Genomic DNA, 18,277 nt, shown 5'->3' on the forward strand with positions numbered 1-18,277 from the left:
AACCTAAATGTTTAATGACAGAAATACACATTCCTAGAAACTACATATTTTTTTGTCTACAGCCTTTGATTGAAAACTGTCAGAGATCTAAAAAACTGAAAATCCTTTTAGCTTTGCTCAATACTAGGGACATCCTTTTCTTCAAACAAAGTATTTGTTCCTACTGGCTAGTTTTTTGGAACTTGGCCAAACTTCATGGCTAACTGCCTCCTTTGTATATTTTTATAATAAAATATAATTCTATTATTGTCTTTTTGTAAAAAGTTCAGTAACTGCACCTTTGTGAAATATAAATAATGGTTCAAGAGCATGCACATATCACTGAGAAAGTATTTATACAAAGGGAATAGGTAGCAGTCCTGTAGAAGCGCTTGAAATTCTATCTCTTGGACTTTCACATGGATTCCACTGCCTATTGACATTAAAATAAGAAAAGAAACCTATATGCAGAAAGAAGGTTGTATTCACATTAACATTCATGAAGGCTGAGCTGTTTGAGTCCTACACATCAAGTAGGGGAAATATCCTTTGTCTACTGATGAGAAAATGTCTCAGTGATAAATGGTTACAGACAGGGGTGTCAGAAGGGCAACAGCACACAGAACAGCTCCGACAAACTTAAAAAACAATTTTTTTTAAAGTCTTCTACTCCAGTTCTTTTTGTTGCATTGTGGAGCACAGTGCCTATCTTCAGAATTAAAAGAAAAAAGATTGCAATGCAGAATTCCTAACCTGAGGCACTTCCCAGAAAACAGAAAACATAATCTTTGAAAATAATTGAAAACAAAGCTTCGAAGACTTCAGGATGGATAAATATTCAGACATTCCTCAAAGAAGTACACTGCACCCTGCCTGTTTGGGTCTAAAATTTATACTGTCATAAGAACAGCCTGGTCGTCAAAATGTAAAGTCTAACGTCAACACTGGGAGACGTTACGCACATCATTAAAAACGCTTTACACTTATTTACATAAATTCAAACACGTTATCACACTCATTCAGTAAATTTCTGAGAAGCACCATGTATGATGTCATGAGTTTGTCATTAACAAACTAAAATCTCATTGACTTTCAGTTAATTTTCAAAACAAATTAAGTTGCAATTTGTAAATAGCCTTGTCTCATTGAGAAAAGGAAGCCTGAAAACCCCGGGCTCGAGGTCAAACATTTTCCGGGGCCTAACTCTAGGTGGCTCACTTTCCTCATCTAAGAATATAAAGGCTGAGACAATTGTCCTCTGCCGCCCAAGGGTTTTTTCCCTCCAGTATTTTGTCTTCTCTGCAGGAGTCGAGAGGATTCAGTACGAAGAGCAAGAACCATGGAAAAATTTAAAACATGTATGTCAATACTATGCTTCGGGGCGTCCTTCCTCACATCACACAAGCCTTCAGAGACAAAGAGGAAATGCACAGCAGCCCCGGACAAAGCCTCACAAACCCTCAGTACCGTCCCCCTCAATGTTTTCCAGCCGGTCTTTGCCAACGCTGTGCGAAAGAAACAGACGACTACACGAGGTCCGCCCAAATAGCTCTATTAGCCTGCGGACTTGGCCCCGAACCTTTTATGTACTGGGGAAAATGAAGGGGCGGGGCAGAAGGGGAGGAGTCAGGGGCGGGGCTGGCGTCAGGGGCGGGGCTGGAATCCGCACCCCGACTCCCGGGCTACGGCGGAATCCCTGCGCCTGCGCGTCCCCGTCGGCCTGTGGTGAGGGAGTCCCGGGTTCTTGGGCTCGCCCTCGCGCCCCCGCCCTCCGCCTCCTCCCGGTCCCTTCCCACCTCCGCCCACTTGACGCGATGACGCACGGCAGGTTTGCGGACGTGGCGGCGGCGCACGGCACGAAAGGCGGAGACGTTGGTGGCGGCGGCAGCGGCGACGAGGGTGGAGGAGGACGGGGGCAGTCAGAGACTGAGGCTCGGCCATGAACTGGCCCGGGACGGCGGCGGCGGACCTGGTGGCCGTCTCCTCGTTGAGTGCCCCCTGCTAACGGGACAGGTAAAGATGGCGGCCAGAGGTGGGTGCGGGGGTGGGGGTGCCCGAGTCCGGCCGGCGGCGTTGGGGCCCCGACTGCCCTTTCGCTGGAGGCGGCGCGGATCCAGCGGCCGCAGATGTGGCGGGCCGGGTGTCGGGGGCTCGGACCCCGGCCCGGCTTGGAAGAGACTCCGAGGCAGCGGAAACCTTCGAGACCAGCTCCACCAAAGCCCCCTGATACACTCTCGGGGAAACTGAGGCTCAGAGGAAAGGCTCCTCCCTGCCCGAATTCCGGAGCAGAGCGTTTCCCGACTAGACACGCTACCTTTCTCCCACAGCCTCGTGTTTGTGTTGGATATTCATTGACAGCATCTGGTACACATCGTCCCAAGTGCGATGACAGCATAGGGATCTGAGGTTTAATCATCGCTAGGTGTAACAGAGAAAAAAAACTAGACGTGTGGAAAGGAGGAGGGGGGAAGTTAAGTTTTTAGAAACTCGATTGGCCCTGAGAAAACAGTCTCTCTCATACTGTCCCAGTGCTGAAGTAGCTTGAGACCTGTGGCCGTTTTATTGCTACTTGCTTAAGGAACGTCAAAGCGAAAACACCCAACAGCATTTATAGAGCACGCAGGCATTGGGGAAATAATTTTCAGTTACCGAGTGAGCTGATGAGTGCTTTAACATGGGATGGGGTCCATTGGGGTACTTTTTTGCCCATTCTTGCAATTTACGTAGCATGCAGGCTTGTTTCAGTTTTCTGAAGGAGGCCACTTGTGCTTTCTGTCCTGCCTTAAGAGAATTGTAACAGGTGGAGCGAATTGAGCCAGATGACTTCACTACTGTGTACTTTGTAATCTTTTATATAGTTGGCTCAGATAATTATATGCTAGGGCCAGAGTCTAGCTTTTCATGTCAATTAGGGACACAGCCAACTCTTGATTATTCAGAAACAAACTATCCAGTTTGTGGTATTCTACTGCCTGCGTTACTTCAGTATGAGGGGAGTGAAGAGATCGTGAGACAGAGATACTGTTTCTCAGTGTATCATGGAGTCGCTGCTGCTAAGTCGCTTCAGTCGTGTCCGACTGTCTGCGACCCTATGGACTGTAGGCTGCCAGGCTCCTCTGTGCCTGGGATTCTCCAGGCAAGAATACCAGAGTGGGTTGCCATGCCCTCTTCCCGGGGATCTTCCCGACCAATGGATCGAACCTGCATCTCTTAGGTCTTCGGCTTTGGCAGACAGGTTCTTTACCACTGGCGCCGCCTGGGTAGCAGATATTATGGAGAGACATTGATAATAGTATCTAAAATGGCTTTTGTGCCTTGCTCAGTGAATTTCAGCGGTACTAAGCCACTTTGGGATTCTAAGAACAAATTATCAGACTTTTTCGTCTAAAGTTGGCAGCATAACTGAGTATAGCCAAGTGTAAATTGCTGTATATTAAGTGGTTCATAACTTGTAAAACTTTTTGAGAATATGAAAACAATGAATATTATCCCCAGAAAAGTGTGCGTATGTATAAACTTTTGCCTAGGAATCCACAGTATTCACAGATATTTCCTAGATTAAAGACAGTATTGAGAGACTGTTAAAAAAAAAAAAGTGGAAATAAAACTATTAGGTGTTTTAGGTGAAGGTGAGATACTCTTTCAACTTCTTTGAGAACAAAATAAAAATAAAGCATCCTTAATTTATTGTATTAAAACAAGTTTCATCTTTAACCTTGTTAGAGTTGTCACTTGTTAGAATTCCTTGAAGGAATCGATGTGATTTTAAAACTGCTTTTGAGATGTAAAATGTGGGTAGCTTTCTTCAGTTTGGTGGCTGCTGAGTTAGGAGTTCTAGTTTATGGTAGTAAATAATGTAGCTCTTGGGGGAACAGGTGAAATTATCGACTTAATATGTAGCTATTAGTCACTTATTGAGTAGAAACTTGAATTTTTAAAGCATTACCATGTTGCCATAGAGCAGGGTCAGAAACTGGTTTTCTGGGGTTGGATTCAATGATATGAAATAGTTTCCAAAATTTTCTAAGTATGTCCCAACATAGTAGATGATCTATTGTATATATTACAAATTCAGATTTTTGGAGTTGGTCTTTTCTGATTTTTTTTTTTCTTTTCCACCTGGTGCTTGTCTATAGTATTCACAACTGCCTTTGGGAAATCATTTAGTCTTGGCTTTCATTGCACAACATTTTCATGATTTCCTCCTCCTCTGATTACTTCTTTTCCATTTTTGCAGGCTGATCTTCCTTCATCTAGATACTAAATGTAGCAGTTCTCCAAGGGTCCACATTGGACCCACTTTTCTTATTCTGCGCTCTCTCTAGGTAATCTCATCTATACAGCTTCAGTTTCCACCTATGTGTAGACGAGTCATGAAATTATGTCACTCAGACCTTTCTGAATTTGACTACATAGTTCACTTGACTATTTGACATTCTTTTTTGTTGTTTTAAAGGAATTTATAATCAAAGTCCCCTACCCTCACCCCATGCTCTTCCAGTGTTCCAGATCTTAGCAAATGGCACCAATGTTTACTCAGGGACATAAATCAGAAATCTTGGTGTGACCTTTAACTAATTTCTTCCTATCTGAGCCACATCGTTAAGCCCTAAGTATTTTACCTTCCCAATTCCTTTTACTACTTCTCTACTCTCTTTCACAATTATTGAAAATAATCTATCCTTCCCTATGTGAATAATTAATATGAAGCTAAAACCGTGAGTGTGGAATTGGTTTATGTTCTTGTTTTTTTAACACTGATAGACTTTGGTGGGGGAGAGTCTGGTTGCCACCTGGGATCCCACTCTCCTAACAGAGGTAGGAAGAGATTTAGAAACCTTTGTGCAGGGTCTATATTCTGGGGCCCCAGGGCAGGAAGGGGTAATTGCTGGGTGGCCTGGAGGTGGGGAGGCAGAGCCCTTGCCACCTGCATGCCCACATCCGCCCTGAACATGATGGTGAGGTGAGATGGCCTGGGAGGGATGAGGAGGCCCCCAGGCTGGGGCCAAGTTGGCATCAGGAGCTGTGGCAGGTAGCCACAGCTGCAGCAGTACGACGTACCATAGTTACAGGGCATCTTGTTGCTGGCATCGTCAGTGGTGAACTTGTAGTCATACATGAGCTCCTCACCGCGCAGGACACAATGCAGGTTAGGTAAAGATGAGGATGTGCCCCTGGCCCTCCATGTGGATGACTCGAGAAAGCAGTTGGGTTCACAGGGGTGCTTGATGACGCAGACAGCATTGCCATACATAGTGGCACCCCTGTGTCAAAAGTCATCCATTCAGGACACAGAGCACCGAATGCCCCTCCCATTGGAGAATTTCTCCCACTTACTCTTTTTTAATGAGAATAGGTCAGCTTGATGAAGGTGAGTTGTGAGTGAGTATACTTAAGTCAGCTCTCATCTCAGTCTTAAAATGTCTTTTCTGAAGTGTAAGTGAATATAGTGCCTTAAAATCTGTTCACAGTCTCTATGGGCCTTAAATTGAGTTTCATGGGGGCTTTGGTAAGCTAAAAGTTTGATGAAAAGCTGCCAGGGAAGAAATCCCTGGTTGAGAGCAAAATCGTGACCTGTGTAGATGGCACATATTGTACTAAACATAAATACTGAAATTAGCCTGATCCAGGGAAGTGGGAAGGGAGACCAAAAGACAGTTCAGTCTCATGGAACTTAAAATTCAGGACAACTCAGAAAGTTTGGGGTTTATAAAAGCATTGTGTGTATATATGTAAAAACTATATATATATATACTTTGATTCCATCAGACCTATAAATTATATATATGATCACACGTTTTTAAGATGTGTGATCTTAAAGGTATTTCTTATATTTTCTTCACATACTCAGAATGGGGAAACTTAATTTTTTGACCTAAAAAAATATAGCAATTTGCCCTTATAATGGATTACCTCTTCCTCCCACCCCATTGTCTCCATTGCTAGATATGCTCATTGTTCTTCAACAGCTACAAAACTTGAACCTAAGTTTTTAAATAACTCAAACCATTCTTTAAAAAACAAAATATAGAGTGTCTTGAATATAAGATTCATGTAAATTAGTCAAATGGGTCAGCTACACTCCGAAGTTTTCTCTGTCTGCTTTCCCCACCAGATTTGGACATGGCCGGGAGGCATCAGAATCGTAGTTTTCCTCTTCCAGGAATTCATTCAAGTGCTCAAGTACATGCATTTGGAAATTGCACAGACAGTGATATGTTGGAGGAAGATGCTGAAGTGTATGAGCTTCGATCCCGAGGAAAAGAAAAAATCCGAAGAAGTACATCAAAAGATAGACTTGATGACATTATAGTGTTAACAAAAGATATACAGGAAGGAGACACTTTAAATGCAATAGCCCTTCAATACTGTTGTACGGTAAGTTTTAATCTGATTTTGCATAATGCAGCCCCCAATACATTATTTGTTCGTAGTACAAGTTGAAGTAAAGTCTGTGCCCTTTCATCTTTGTTCCTCCACCCACCCCCCCCTTTTTCCTCTTTCCACAGAAATCTCTTACCCTGTTGGTGGATGTTAACTTCTTAAATTTTAAGTGATCACTTGAATTCTGTTTATTTCTAAATGATTCTGTTTTCAGATTGAAAACACTGAAATGTATTTTTCTCCTTATTCAAGTTGTAAGAGAATGTAGAAATATATGAGGAAAATATTTTTCCTGTCCCAATTTCCTAAGATAACACACACTGGTGTGTCTCTTTCCATACCTTCTCTCTGGGGGGAGATGTATATGTATGTGGTGATGTTTTTAAAATTGGTTTATATTATCCATGTTACTGTGAAAGTTGCCTCTTTTTCATTTCTTAGTATATCATGGACATCCCTCATAGTCATACAGGTCTAACTCACTATGGTATATAGCTTAAGATGTTCCATAGTATGGACATACCACAATTATTAAATTGTTCTCTTATTCATGGGTAGTCAGGATTTTCTCCATGTTTTGCATTGGGCAGTGAATGTTGTCACTACTAATACCTTTGTTTCTGTGAAATAGATTCTCTTAAGAGGGATTTATAGAGGAGAGGTATATTTTTTATTTTACTAGGTATTAAACTCTGTTTAAATTCATTTTATATCAGTGTCATGTCCATCTTGCATCCATAACATGGAATCTGTTTCCATGTAAACACGTTTAAATCCTGTTATCGAAGTTTTTATTCTTATGCTCCCAAAAGAATTTTGAAATGTATGTAACACCTCACACATTTTGAAGTGAACATTTTAAATATGTCGTGACTTAAAATTGTTTCAAAGAATTTAATTTCCAGAATGTTGTCAATATTGATATTTTAAAAAAAGACTATTACAATATTCTTTAAATGTATGCATGGAATTCTAAATACCACCAGGATTTGCTACCTAAAATCATTCATTTAAAATATATATGAACTCTCTTTTTAGTAGCATGAAACATTATATATTCCTTTTTCTCCTTGATTAATATTTTCATTCTCCACCTCAAAATCTTTCATAGTATAAAGTATATTTATGCTTGAAAACCTTTTATGGATTACCTGTCACAGTTCCCTGCAGTAAAAACACACATGTTTGATTAATTTTTATATATATTTAAATTTAATTTTATAAAGTTTCCTATGACCATGAGGTTCTATGTGTTATTTTTTATGAATAAGTACTGCATGATTGATCAAAACAAATATTATACATTTTAATTTAAACATTTAATAAAATATTTTATTGAAATGCACTTCTTGATGGAGTAAGAAAAGCTGGGTTTGGGGTTTTTTGTGATTTGTTCATGCATGGGAACATTATTTATTGTTAAATCTGATTTCATTCTTTAATGCAGATAAAATTGTTAATATGTATTCTGTAGAGAAATAAGACCATGGAGAAATAAACCTTAGAAGGTTGTTAATGGAAAGTAATCAAGACTTTTAAGATTGGGGCAAGGCTAAAAATATCAACATGGAGATCCAAGAGAAGAGTATGTCTAGTAGTTGTATTAGAGAAAGACAGTAGTTTTCTAGAGCTTAGAAAGTTTTCTTAGAAAAAGAGAAATCTAAAAAAAAAAAAAGAAAAAGAGAAATCTGAAATGCCATCTGAATGATTTAAAAATAGGTCATATTTTTAATCAGTGAGGTTTTGAAAAGGACAAAGTATTTCAGACATATGACAGTGAAGTAGAAAAGATAGCAAGGAGGAAATAAAGTAGACAACAGAGGAAGTTTATTAGGTGTGTCGGAAATGAGTGACACAGACTAGGATGAAGTGCTTTAAGATAACTGAGGAAAAGTTTGATATATAGTAAGAGAACATCATTTTAAGGTTTTAAAGAGTGCTGCAAAATGGGGGTAGGGGTGGGGCAGGAAGAACCTGCTAGTGAGTTAGAGGGAATCCAAGAAAGTGGTTATTGGAATATCCAATCAATGTAAGTGCGTGGGCTAAAATATTTATAGCAAGGATAGAGAAGAAGCTGATAGAAAATGTATTAGGGGCAATCACAGGATGTGTCTGCTGTTTCCTTAATTAAATGTAGAGTGATGAAAGGCAGTTAGCTTAACAGAGAAGATGGCATTGGCCATAGTAATGGGAAAACTGATAAAGCGGAGTTAGGGGTTAAAGAGTGCTCTGTTTGAGCGCAACTAATAGGAAAAAAAAAGGATTAATCTTACAAAAGGATTTATCATTTAAAAATTATGGAAGTTAGTGCCATATTCTGCTTATAAATATTCAACCTTAGGAATTATTAAAATATGCCTGTTATAAAACATTGATGAGGAGAACAGAAAGTTCAGGGTTGGAATCCTAAATGTAACCAAGGAAGTTAGCATAACAGAGAAAACATTATAGGGATATTTAGAGAGAGAGGCTAAATCTTTGAAGCATGGTTCAGAAAGATTGCTGAGTAGTTATTAGTTGGAATGTACAATACCAAACAAAAGAGCATTTAAAGAGAATAAGGTCAGGCTTTCAGGTTGTCAGTGAATCCTCATCTGTCTTAAAAAGATTCCTAAGGTAGTAAAATGACAAAACACCCTTTAACATTACACTGTGATCTCCTCTCTCTTTTCCTTCCACACATATACGTCAAAGGAATTCACTTTTTCTCATTCTGCATCACACTGGATCAGTAATATGCAATTAATCCAGGTCACTGCTGCCTCTTAAAAACCCTCTTTGACAGCCTGGATTCTGCAGGTTTCTGATTTTCCTACTATTAAAGTTTAATATGAGCTAACACTTGCATAATATATGTTTCACTATAGATGTTCTTTGGACATTTTAATACATTAATCTTCACAGTAACCGTATATGGTAGGTAGTAGTATTAGGGTCATTTTACATACGTGAAACTGATTTGCAGAGAGGTTAAACAACCTGCCCCAAATCATACAGCTAGAAAGTGTCCAGGTCATGCTTCAAATCTTGGTAGCCTGTGCTTTTAACCACCATCACATAGTGCTTTCCTGGCTCCTGTTTCTCAGGCTCCTTTGTGGCTTTCTCTCACTCAGCACCCACCTCAAATGTTGGCATTCCTCAGGGATCTTTCCTGTGTTACCTTTTTCTAGCGAATCTATCTACTCTTATGACTTCAATTATCATTTCTGCTAGTAATCCACAAATCTCTCTCTTTAGCTGGATCATTCCTCTGAATTTTAGACATTCATCTCTTAACTGCCTTTTGGACATCCTCCACGTTCATATTTCAGGCACCTCAGAGTCAACCCATGTGAAATCTGTGTTCATCCTCTTATCTCTCTACAGTGTTCCGTATCTTATGAGGGACGTGATTATCCATTGTTGGCCATGTCAGAAATCGAAGTTTTATCCTAGATTCACTTTAACCTTTCTGTCATCAGTCAGGTGATAAATGATAAGGGCTTAGTTTACAGCTTTGATGGACTAATAATTTAAAGGTAGTTGGAGAATCTGGCATAGTAACTGGTAGCCTGAGAAATACTCCCTTACTCTTGCCATTGTTGGCAGGTGGATAGGATATATAGACAGGTTGAGGACTATATAAAATATACAAGGAAAGCCTATAGAAATGACTGATCTTGGGAGGAGCTGAATAATGCATTTACAGCCAGAAGTTTGGGGGGAAATGGCTTCAGAAAGCAAGTGAAGGAGATATATTATCACTTTATTAATTCCAGCGTGTATTTTTAAAAATAAAATATTTTAACATCTTTAAAATTAGAATGGTGGCATCTTCAATATTTGGTGGAGTTTTTTTACTTTAATGATACATAAAATAATGGGACATCCTAAGAGTGGATGGCATCTTAGTTTTGATAAAACATGGTACTTTTATTGGGTTAAGTTGACATTTGCCTATACTCTTAACTGCCACATAAGAAAGAACTTAAGTCTGTAATCCTTCCTTCACAAATTGTTTACAAGCAGCAGAGTGTGATATTCGTACATGAGGTACAAAGAGAAATATCAAAAGATACTAGAATCTATTTAAATAACTAGAATTAGTGTTAACAATATATGGGGTGATGGTAGAATATAACTGGTGATTTCTTAAGACTGGTAGATCAAGTGTGGTTGGTGTAGAACTGTTACCCACAGATAAAATCTTTCTGGATGTGATAACTCAATACTTATAATATTAAGCTCATTTTTTCCCCTCTAAAAGTAACTGGGATGAATGACTTGTTCCTACTTTTACTTTGATTCAGAATTTAGTTGAATGTTGCTTTTTTTTTTCCTTACAGGTAGCAGATATCAAGAGGGTTAACAATCTCATCAGTGACCAAGACTTTTTTGCCCTTAGGTCTATCAAAATTCCAGTAAAAAAGTTTAGTTCACTGACTGAAACACTTTATCCTCCAAAAGGAAGACAGGCTTCACGTCCTTCTACTGTTCAATACCTTCCAGAACAACAGGAAGTTCTGTCAGCTAATGACTCTCTTTCTTCCACTGAGTCAGCTGGTAGCTTTCTAAAAGAAGTAGACCGGGACATCGAACAAATAGTAAAATGTACTGACACCAAAAGAGAGAACCTGAATGAGGTGGTGTCTGCTTTGACGGCACAACAGGTCCGTTTTGAACCGGACAACAAAAACATTCAACGGAAGGACCCTTATTATGGAGCAGACTGGGGAATAGGGTGGTGGACAGCTGTAGTGATAATGTTGATAGTAGGCATAATAACACCAGTGTTTTATTTGCTGTATTATGAAATTTTAGCTAAGGTGGATGTCAGTCACCATTCAACAGTGGATTCTTCACATTTGCATTCAGGAGTCACACCCCCATCACAGCAGAGAGAAATGGAAAATGGAATTGCTCCAACTAAAGGAATACCCTTTGGTCCACAAGATGATCATAAACTATATAGTCAAGATTCTCAATCACCTGCTGATCAACACAAAACATAGCAGGCAGTTCACAGTTACAGTGTTACCAATCACATGTGCATTTGGAATGTGGTGAATCAGTTACAGTCAGTCACCACTTCAAAGGCAGAATTTAGGGAGACTGAAGATGCTTTTTCACCTTTTGTTGTTATTTGGAGCCACTTCCAAATGGGTTGAGTATAAAATCCCTACAGTTGCTAGTTGTTGATATTGAAAGCAGTGAATCTGTATCTGTTGTATCAATGCTTAAAGCAGAAATGAATTTGAATATGTGTCCAGGAAGTTCTTGAAAAATGCATCATTTTTCTTAGTCAAGACTGGTTATCTTTAAATTTTATTTTTAAAGTATTTTTGTTTTGAGGTTATTAGTAATAAATTTATTAAGCAAATAATGATAGCATCAGATGTCTGCAACTGATGAAAATTTTAATACTGTGAACCATCAAGATGTTCAGTTGCAAGAAAGTCTGATTCTAAAATTATTTGATAGCACTTAAAATTCTATTTTGAAGTTTTAAAAAAACATTTAGTTCATACACTATGAAAGCATAAGTAGAACAGAAATGGGAAAGTTATCTATAATGTCTGTAATAGAGGGTGAGATATATTATTATTAAACCCCCCAAATAATGTGTTACTGTTGGGAAGTTGCCATTTGGTCATTAGAACACTGGATTATGTCAGGTTGTAAAAGTTATCTTTATCTCTTAAAGAATACTGCCTCTTCTTCTGTTTTTTAAGTAATTTTATTTGCCTCTGGTATTTGAAAGCACTTTTGTTGTTCTTTGATGAAAGTGTTACACATGTACAGATTACCATTATTTAGGAAATATTTCCTTACATACTGTAATAAGTTGTTGCTGTATTACATGTAGTAACATGCCTTAATTATATTTAATGCCTTATATAATTTTTAGAATTAAGCATTGTTTTAGATAGTCCAATAGGATTCATAACATAGGCTGTATAAAATTAGCCTCCACCTGCACTATCAAGCACAAGTTAATGGGATGAAAACATTTCCAGTCTGTCTCTGAGGTCTGTTGCAGAAAAGCAGGGGTAAAGAGACCGTTAGCGTTAGCAGTAACAGACATATTGCTTTACTGATCCCTTTGCCTCTAAGAGTTTTTCAAAGAGAAAATGTTCAGCTTAGATCCTTTTTCCCTGAATTAGAGCATCACACTGGGGAACAGAGGCCAGAGGAGTATGGTTTGGTCAGAAAGAAGGGGTTTATAGGGCCACATTTTAAGATCTACTGTGGATCAGACAGACTCGGACCAAGTTGCGTTTGCATATTGATTCCATGATTTAATTTTTAAAAGTATGTGTTTTTAAAATGTTATCAAACTAATTCATTAGAAGCAAGATTTGGTGGAGTCTAGCTTGCCTGTTTTGTGTATAATAAAGTATGTACCTTAAGATACATAATAACACCTCATTTTCTGGGCATTATTTCCTAACTTTTAATGTTTAAGCTTTTTGACCAATTGTTTTATATTTCAAATTTCAATCTGGATACAAAGTGAGGTGAACAAAAAAAAATATATATATGCTTAATGAGGCTTAATGTACTTTCAGGAGCAATGTGTCAGAGAAAGACAGGACAAAGAAGTCAAACATTAAAGCCCTTCCATATATATATCAGAGGGCCTTAGATGATTACCAGAAAGCATTAATATGGAAGTCTGTAGCAAATTGATTTTTTGAGTGACTCTATTAGTTTGAGATTGTAAAAATTGTTTTAATGTGCCTTGGTCATCTTTCTAATTTATGCTCAGTGTTAACTTGGTCAGTTTACATTGTATTTATTAAGCCTGCTGAAAATCAAGTTTTAGGGAAGAAAATAAAGATTTTAGGATAGAATGGGCTAGATGGCCTTTGAAGAACATTGTTTACATCAAATTGATGAAATTTCAGATAGTCAAGGATTCCTTTCTGCCTGTGATACTTGGAAATTTGACAGAAGTCTGATTTCCAAAATCACTAACATTTAAAAAGTAGGTGTTCTGTGTTGGTTAAAAACATTTTCTGTCTTGCAGAGTGTCCTAGTCCTTGAAGGAAGTATAACATATCCTTATGACACAGGCAGTTTCCTTTGTCCTTATGTTTGAATTATATATAATTAAAAAATTAAAATTAAATATATATTTTTACTTGATTGAATATAGTTTGAATTACATACAATTCTATATATATGTTATATATAGAGAGAATTCTATATGTTATATATATAGAATTCTAGATTTTAATCCTTATCATTAAAAAAAAATTTCCTAAGCATTTAATAGATAAAATAGTTTTAACTTTTAAAAAGTACTGAGTAGTACTACAAAATTTGTAGTAAATGCAGATTGCTTTGTAAAACTTAATAAAACAAGAAAAGTTATCATTTGATATTGTAGCTTTTGTGTTGAAACCCTTATTTGAATTTACTTTGAGACTTTACGTTAAAAGATACATATACACGTATATACATACGGATGTAAAAATAACAACTGAATCACTGCATTTGGTTCACTTAAAATGTTGGAGTTGCAAGTGTTTAATTAAAACCTGCTTAAAGTTTGGGTACAAATGGTTAAAGCTTGTTTCAAACAATGGATGGTATTTAAATTATTTTTGCAATCCTATTCCTAGAAAATTATAGGCTTTGTGTCCTTAGAAGATATATTAAGATCAGTTATAGAGTCATTAGGAATTAGAAGACAGTAATGTTAACTTCTTTGAAAACTTGTGTTTTAAAGCTTGTCTTTTTCTGAACCCTACTTGTTCAATGGCCTGAAGAGTTCTTTAAATGAACCACTATTTAGTCATTAGTTTTACTCAAATTACCTACTTGGAATATGAAGCATACAATTAATTAGGTTTTAGAAATACCATGAAACAGGATCCAGTCAAAGTGTTATAGAGTAAAGGTGGAGTTTTGGGGAAGTCTGTATTTAAACGGTACATTATGATGGGAATCATTCTTATTTTGAATTACGTTGCTCAGGAAATCAGTATTTTTCTTCCAAGTATGTGTATATTGCACTGTTGGATCACAGAAATCTGAATGCTTTAATTATTTTATGTATGCAAATTATATAAAACTTTTGTATAATGTATTTTATACAAATGCAGCATGGAATTGTAGAATATTATGTTAGCATGTACATCTGTAAAACTGGGTTTTAAAACTTTCTGCCCCTTATTTTTCACATTTTAAAAGATATACAAAATGTAATAAAGTTTCTATTTTATTATTCAATCAAAAAATGGAAGCCGGTTAATTTAATTGAATAAAGCAAATCTTTTCTCCTCTTCTATTTAATAAAAGAGATACTATGTAAGATAGATTGAATTGCCAAAGATGTACCAATTCAGATTCTCCCTTATATTGAAACAAAATACACTGGATGACTTACAGTACCTAAGTGAAAGGAAATGAAAACAAATTTCAGATGAACGTTATACAGATAGGTCATGTAACAATATGCTCTATTTACATCTAAATTTTATTATGAAACTTTTCATCTCAAAATACTAATTTTAAAAAATACTAGTAACAAAAATCAGTTATTTGGAGTTATTTAATGGAGAATCTGTGGTGTAAACCTTGGTTTGTTTCTTCATTTTTAAAAGCATCTTAAAGTTGTATTTATATTTTTTCTTATAAAAAGTTACTTACTTCAGAGCCTTTAAGCATACTAAAGAAAAGCCATGATACTGTTCATCTGGAAGTGGGGAAGGAAAGGTTAACAAGGTCCAGTAAGTGTCAGCATTCTCTCAATATCCAAATCTCTTAGTTTGTTCTTACAGCTTTTAATTACCTAGAGTTTTATTGTTGATGGTGGTTTGTTCAAGAACATCTGATACTGGCATCCTGCTCAACAAATACACAGTTATTGTACTAGGTAAAATAAGTATTAACAAATTAGTTTTCTCAAACATATTTCAGTAGGGTCAAAATAACAAACAGAAGGACACAATTTTTTTTGCAGGAATTTAATGTGTAAACAAATACAGGAAAACAAGCAATAGAGCAACAAAACAGTTTTGTATCATATATAGAAATTTTAAAGACACTTCACCATCAAGTATGAGGTGAATCTCTGCACTAAAGTTTACCTTCTTCCAGAATAATCTCACAATCTTCTTAGATTTTAAGCCAAAAAAATAAGATTGCCACTGTTAAAGCAACCCACAAATACTTCCTGCCTGTTCTCACAATTAGTCTACTTTAAACTTATAAAAAGATCTTCCCAAGGAGGAAGGCAATGCACTTAATAGACCTGGCTGGGCCTCCCCAGCAAACCCTTGCCCGTAGTAGATGCTTTACCATCTGTAGGACTAAATGGTGGCAACTGACTGAAGGCAGGAAAAAAAAATCCTGTATCTTTGGTGTATTTGCCTGATTCACATGTTATCTTCAGGTTCATAAAAAAGAAAGTAAACAACAATAAGGTAAGATTTGTATAAATTAAATAGTATTTAGCTGTAGTACTAAGGAGTTGAGAGAATAAGAAGCATGTAACTTACCAATCCTAAATGACTATTGCCCATTACAATTGAAAAGTGAGACTCCTCCTCTTACGTAGATTGCTACTTTAGAGTGTTTCATTCATGTTTTCCATTTATAATCTTTAAAATTTTTCATAAACTCCTTTAAGAAATCCCATAGGATCAACACAATACTGAATAATGGCCCTCACACCCATTATGAATGATCTGAGGAAATATTACAATTGAAAGTGGTCTTTTTTTTTCCTGAGAAAGCCATATTACAAAATGGCACAATACACATTTTTTTCCACTAGAAAATAAGATGGGAAAATCAGATTTCAATACATTTTGTGAGGAAAATAAGTCTGTCTCTCAAAATTGTTTTCAATCACTTTGCCAGTTACAATTTTTTTAGAGGGTGGGAATCAAATTTAAGCATGATCATTGCCACAAGGTGAGAGAATGAACACACATGGTGAACTCTGGGTGGAATTTTAAGCAGTTTTTATAGAAAACTGTTTACAAGTGAAGAAACTAAGGCACAGAAAACCTAACCAAGCTCAATTTCAAGGCTGAGTTTAATAGTAAAGGTAGAAACAGAATCTACGGCTCTGATTCTCAGGTCAGAGGGCAATGCGTGGTATCTTCCCACGAGGGAAAAATTATTTCTTTTGGTGAGTAATGTTAATAAATCATTTTAAAAATACATAATAAGAATGTCTTTGAAAATCTTTGGCATATGTGAGTCATTGGAAGCTGAAGATTTTAGATATCTTCTCTCCTACCCCAATACAAAAAGGGTAGCTAGTTTTTAAATGAATCAAAAAAGATTAATCTCACTTTCAAAGTGACCTGAGTTTTATTCTGCATTGTTAAATCAATTGGACAGTTTGAGTCATATGAAATGTAACAGAGGCCACTACACCTCACAGATTACACATATATGCATTCTGCAATGAGATTTATACAACTTGAACTTACTCCACATTTTCATCAAGTATGAAATTAAATACCTCAGTCTAATTTTTCATTAACCAATGACTCAAAGATAACAAACTTGTTACAGTGCGGTGATTAATTGATCTATAGGATGGTATGAAATTAGCCTTAAATTCAGGTATTTATTTATCCCAGGTCTTCGTATTGGTTTGAGATTAAATTATGAAATTAGCTGAGATTGGCATTTTTCCCTGTGCGTGTGTTTCTAATCACAAAACTTTTAATCTCATAAAATATGCATTTGTAAGAGCTCAGGTAGGTTTATGTAGTCATAGTAGCACAGAACATACCATGTAAAAGTAAAAAATAAAATTATTTTCAAGTTTCTTTGTTTCTAAAGTGCTCCATGTGCAGTATTAAACCAACTTTCAGATTATAGAAATCCATTATGACTAGTAGCAGTTTTAAAAAAGATCAGCAATTAAATAATCTTTTTAAGTATGAATACATAGATTAAAAGATGCAAAAACTCTTAAAAAAAAAAAAGATGCAGAAACTCTTCAGGTACATTCTAATCCAAAACATAAAAAAATCCACTTGAATACATTAGAGAGATGACAGAGGTGTTAAGAAGGAATGTCAGTGTCAGAGATTAACTGATAAGGTAACTAGTGTGTAAACTCAAAGTGGTTCTGAATATTTTAGTAACAAGTATTTTTCTAACAAAATAGTAACAAAAATAAAGTACTTACTCATTCCTTATCAGAAATAAAATAGAAAATAAGTCTGTCCAAATGTTCAGAAGCTGTATCATAAATATATGAGAAATTCCATAGCTAGTAGGTTGCTTCATCCATGTTGTCGTCACTGTCTGCACCAAAATCATCTCCATCTTCAAAGTAGGAATTAATGTAGTCATTTTCCTAAGTGAAATGATATACTCCTCAGTAAACTTTAAAAGTATGAGTAGTAACATTAAAGAATATAATGTGGGCTATCCCTTTAAACATAAGTTTATAAATACCAAAGTTAGGTAACTAGAAACTATGCCAGGCTTAAAAGTCTCTGTTATTTCAGTGCTTGAAACTTTAACTTTCACACATCTACCTGTGCTCTTTCTTCCTCGAGACCACCATCCCCTACTAGTCTCAGGCACCAACTAGCTGAGAGAACATATATGGATGCCCATTACACGTTACCAGCATACATCTCATTCATTATACCTTAGAGGAGGGATGATACACTTACTCCAAACAAATGTACAAACAATAAATGAAGCCAATTTACACTAACATTCATTTGACTACACCAAAACTAAGGTTTTCAGTTATAATAGCTGAGCATAAGCAGAGATTTTTGCTTCCTATCAAAATAAATAAAAGACCTCAAGATAGTGAATCAAATATAGAAGATGACATATTACATTCTATCTAGGGTGGCTCAGTTTCTTTTAAGAGAGATTAATCCCCTGGGAACATTCCAATTCTTCTGGGTGAGTAAGACTCAGTTCAGTTCAGTTCAGT

General features: G+C 36.5%; 2 protein-coding genes across 6 annotated transcripts in view; one reads left to right on the forward strand and one right to left on the reverse strand.

Annotated features, from left to right (window-relative positions):
* The first annotated feature begins 1,803 nt into the window (after positions 1–1,803).
* LYSMD3 (LysM domain containing 3) lies at positions 1,804–14,638 on the forward strand. The gene is made up of 3 exons (XM_040241531.1): positions 1,804–1,992; positions 6,095–6,357; positions 10,689–14,638. The coding sequence occupies exons 2-3, from the start codon at positions 6,103–6,105 to the stop codon at positions 11,352–11,354; spliced, it is 921 nt and encodes a 306-aa protein (XP_040097465.1). The 5' UTR covers positions 1,804–1,992; positions 6,095–6,102; the 3' UTR covers positions 11,355–14,638.
* Positions 13,890–18,277, reverse strand: part of POLR3G (RNA polymerase III subunit G) — a 56,683-nt gene continuing 52,295 nt past the window's right edge. For all 5 annotated transcript variants that reach the window (XM_040241534.1, XM_040241535.1, XM_040241533.1 and 2 more), the window contains one exon: positions 13,890–17,677. In XM_040241534.1, the coding sequence (XP_040097468.1) occupies positions 17,591–17,677 (87 nt within the window). In that variant the 3' untranslated portion in view covers positions 13,890–17,590. The remainder of the gene's footprint in view (positions 17,678–18,277) is intronic.

Source organism: Oryx dammah, unplaced genomic scaffold (genome assembly GCF_014754425.2).
Source record: "Oryx dammah isolate SB20612 unplaced genomic scaffold, SCBI_Odam_1.1 HiC_scaffold_5, whole genome shotgun sequence".
In the NCBI taxonomy this organism is placed as follows: domain Eukaryota; kingdom Metazoa; phylum Chordata; class Mammalia; order Artiodactyla; family Bovidae; genus Oryx; species Oryx dammah.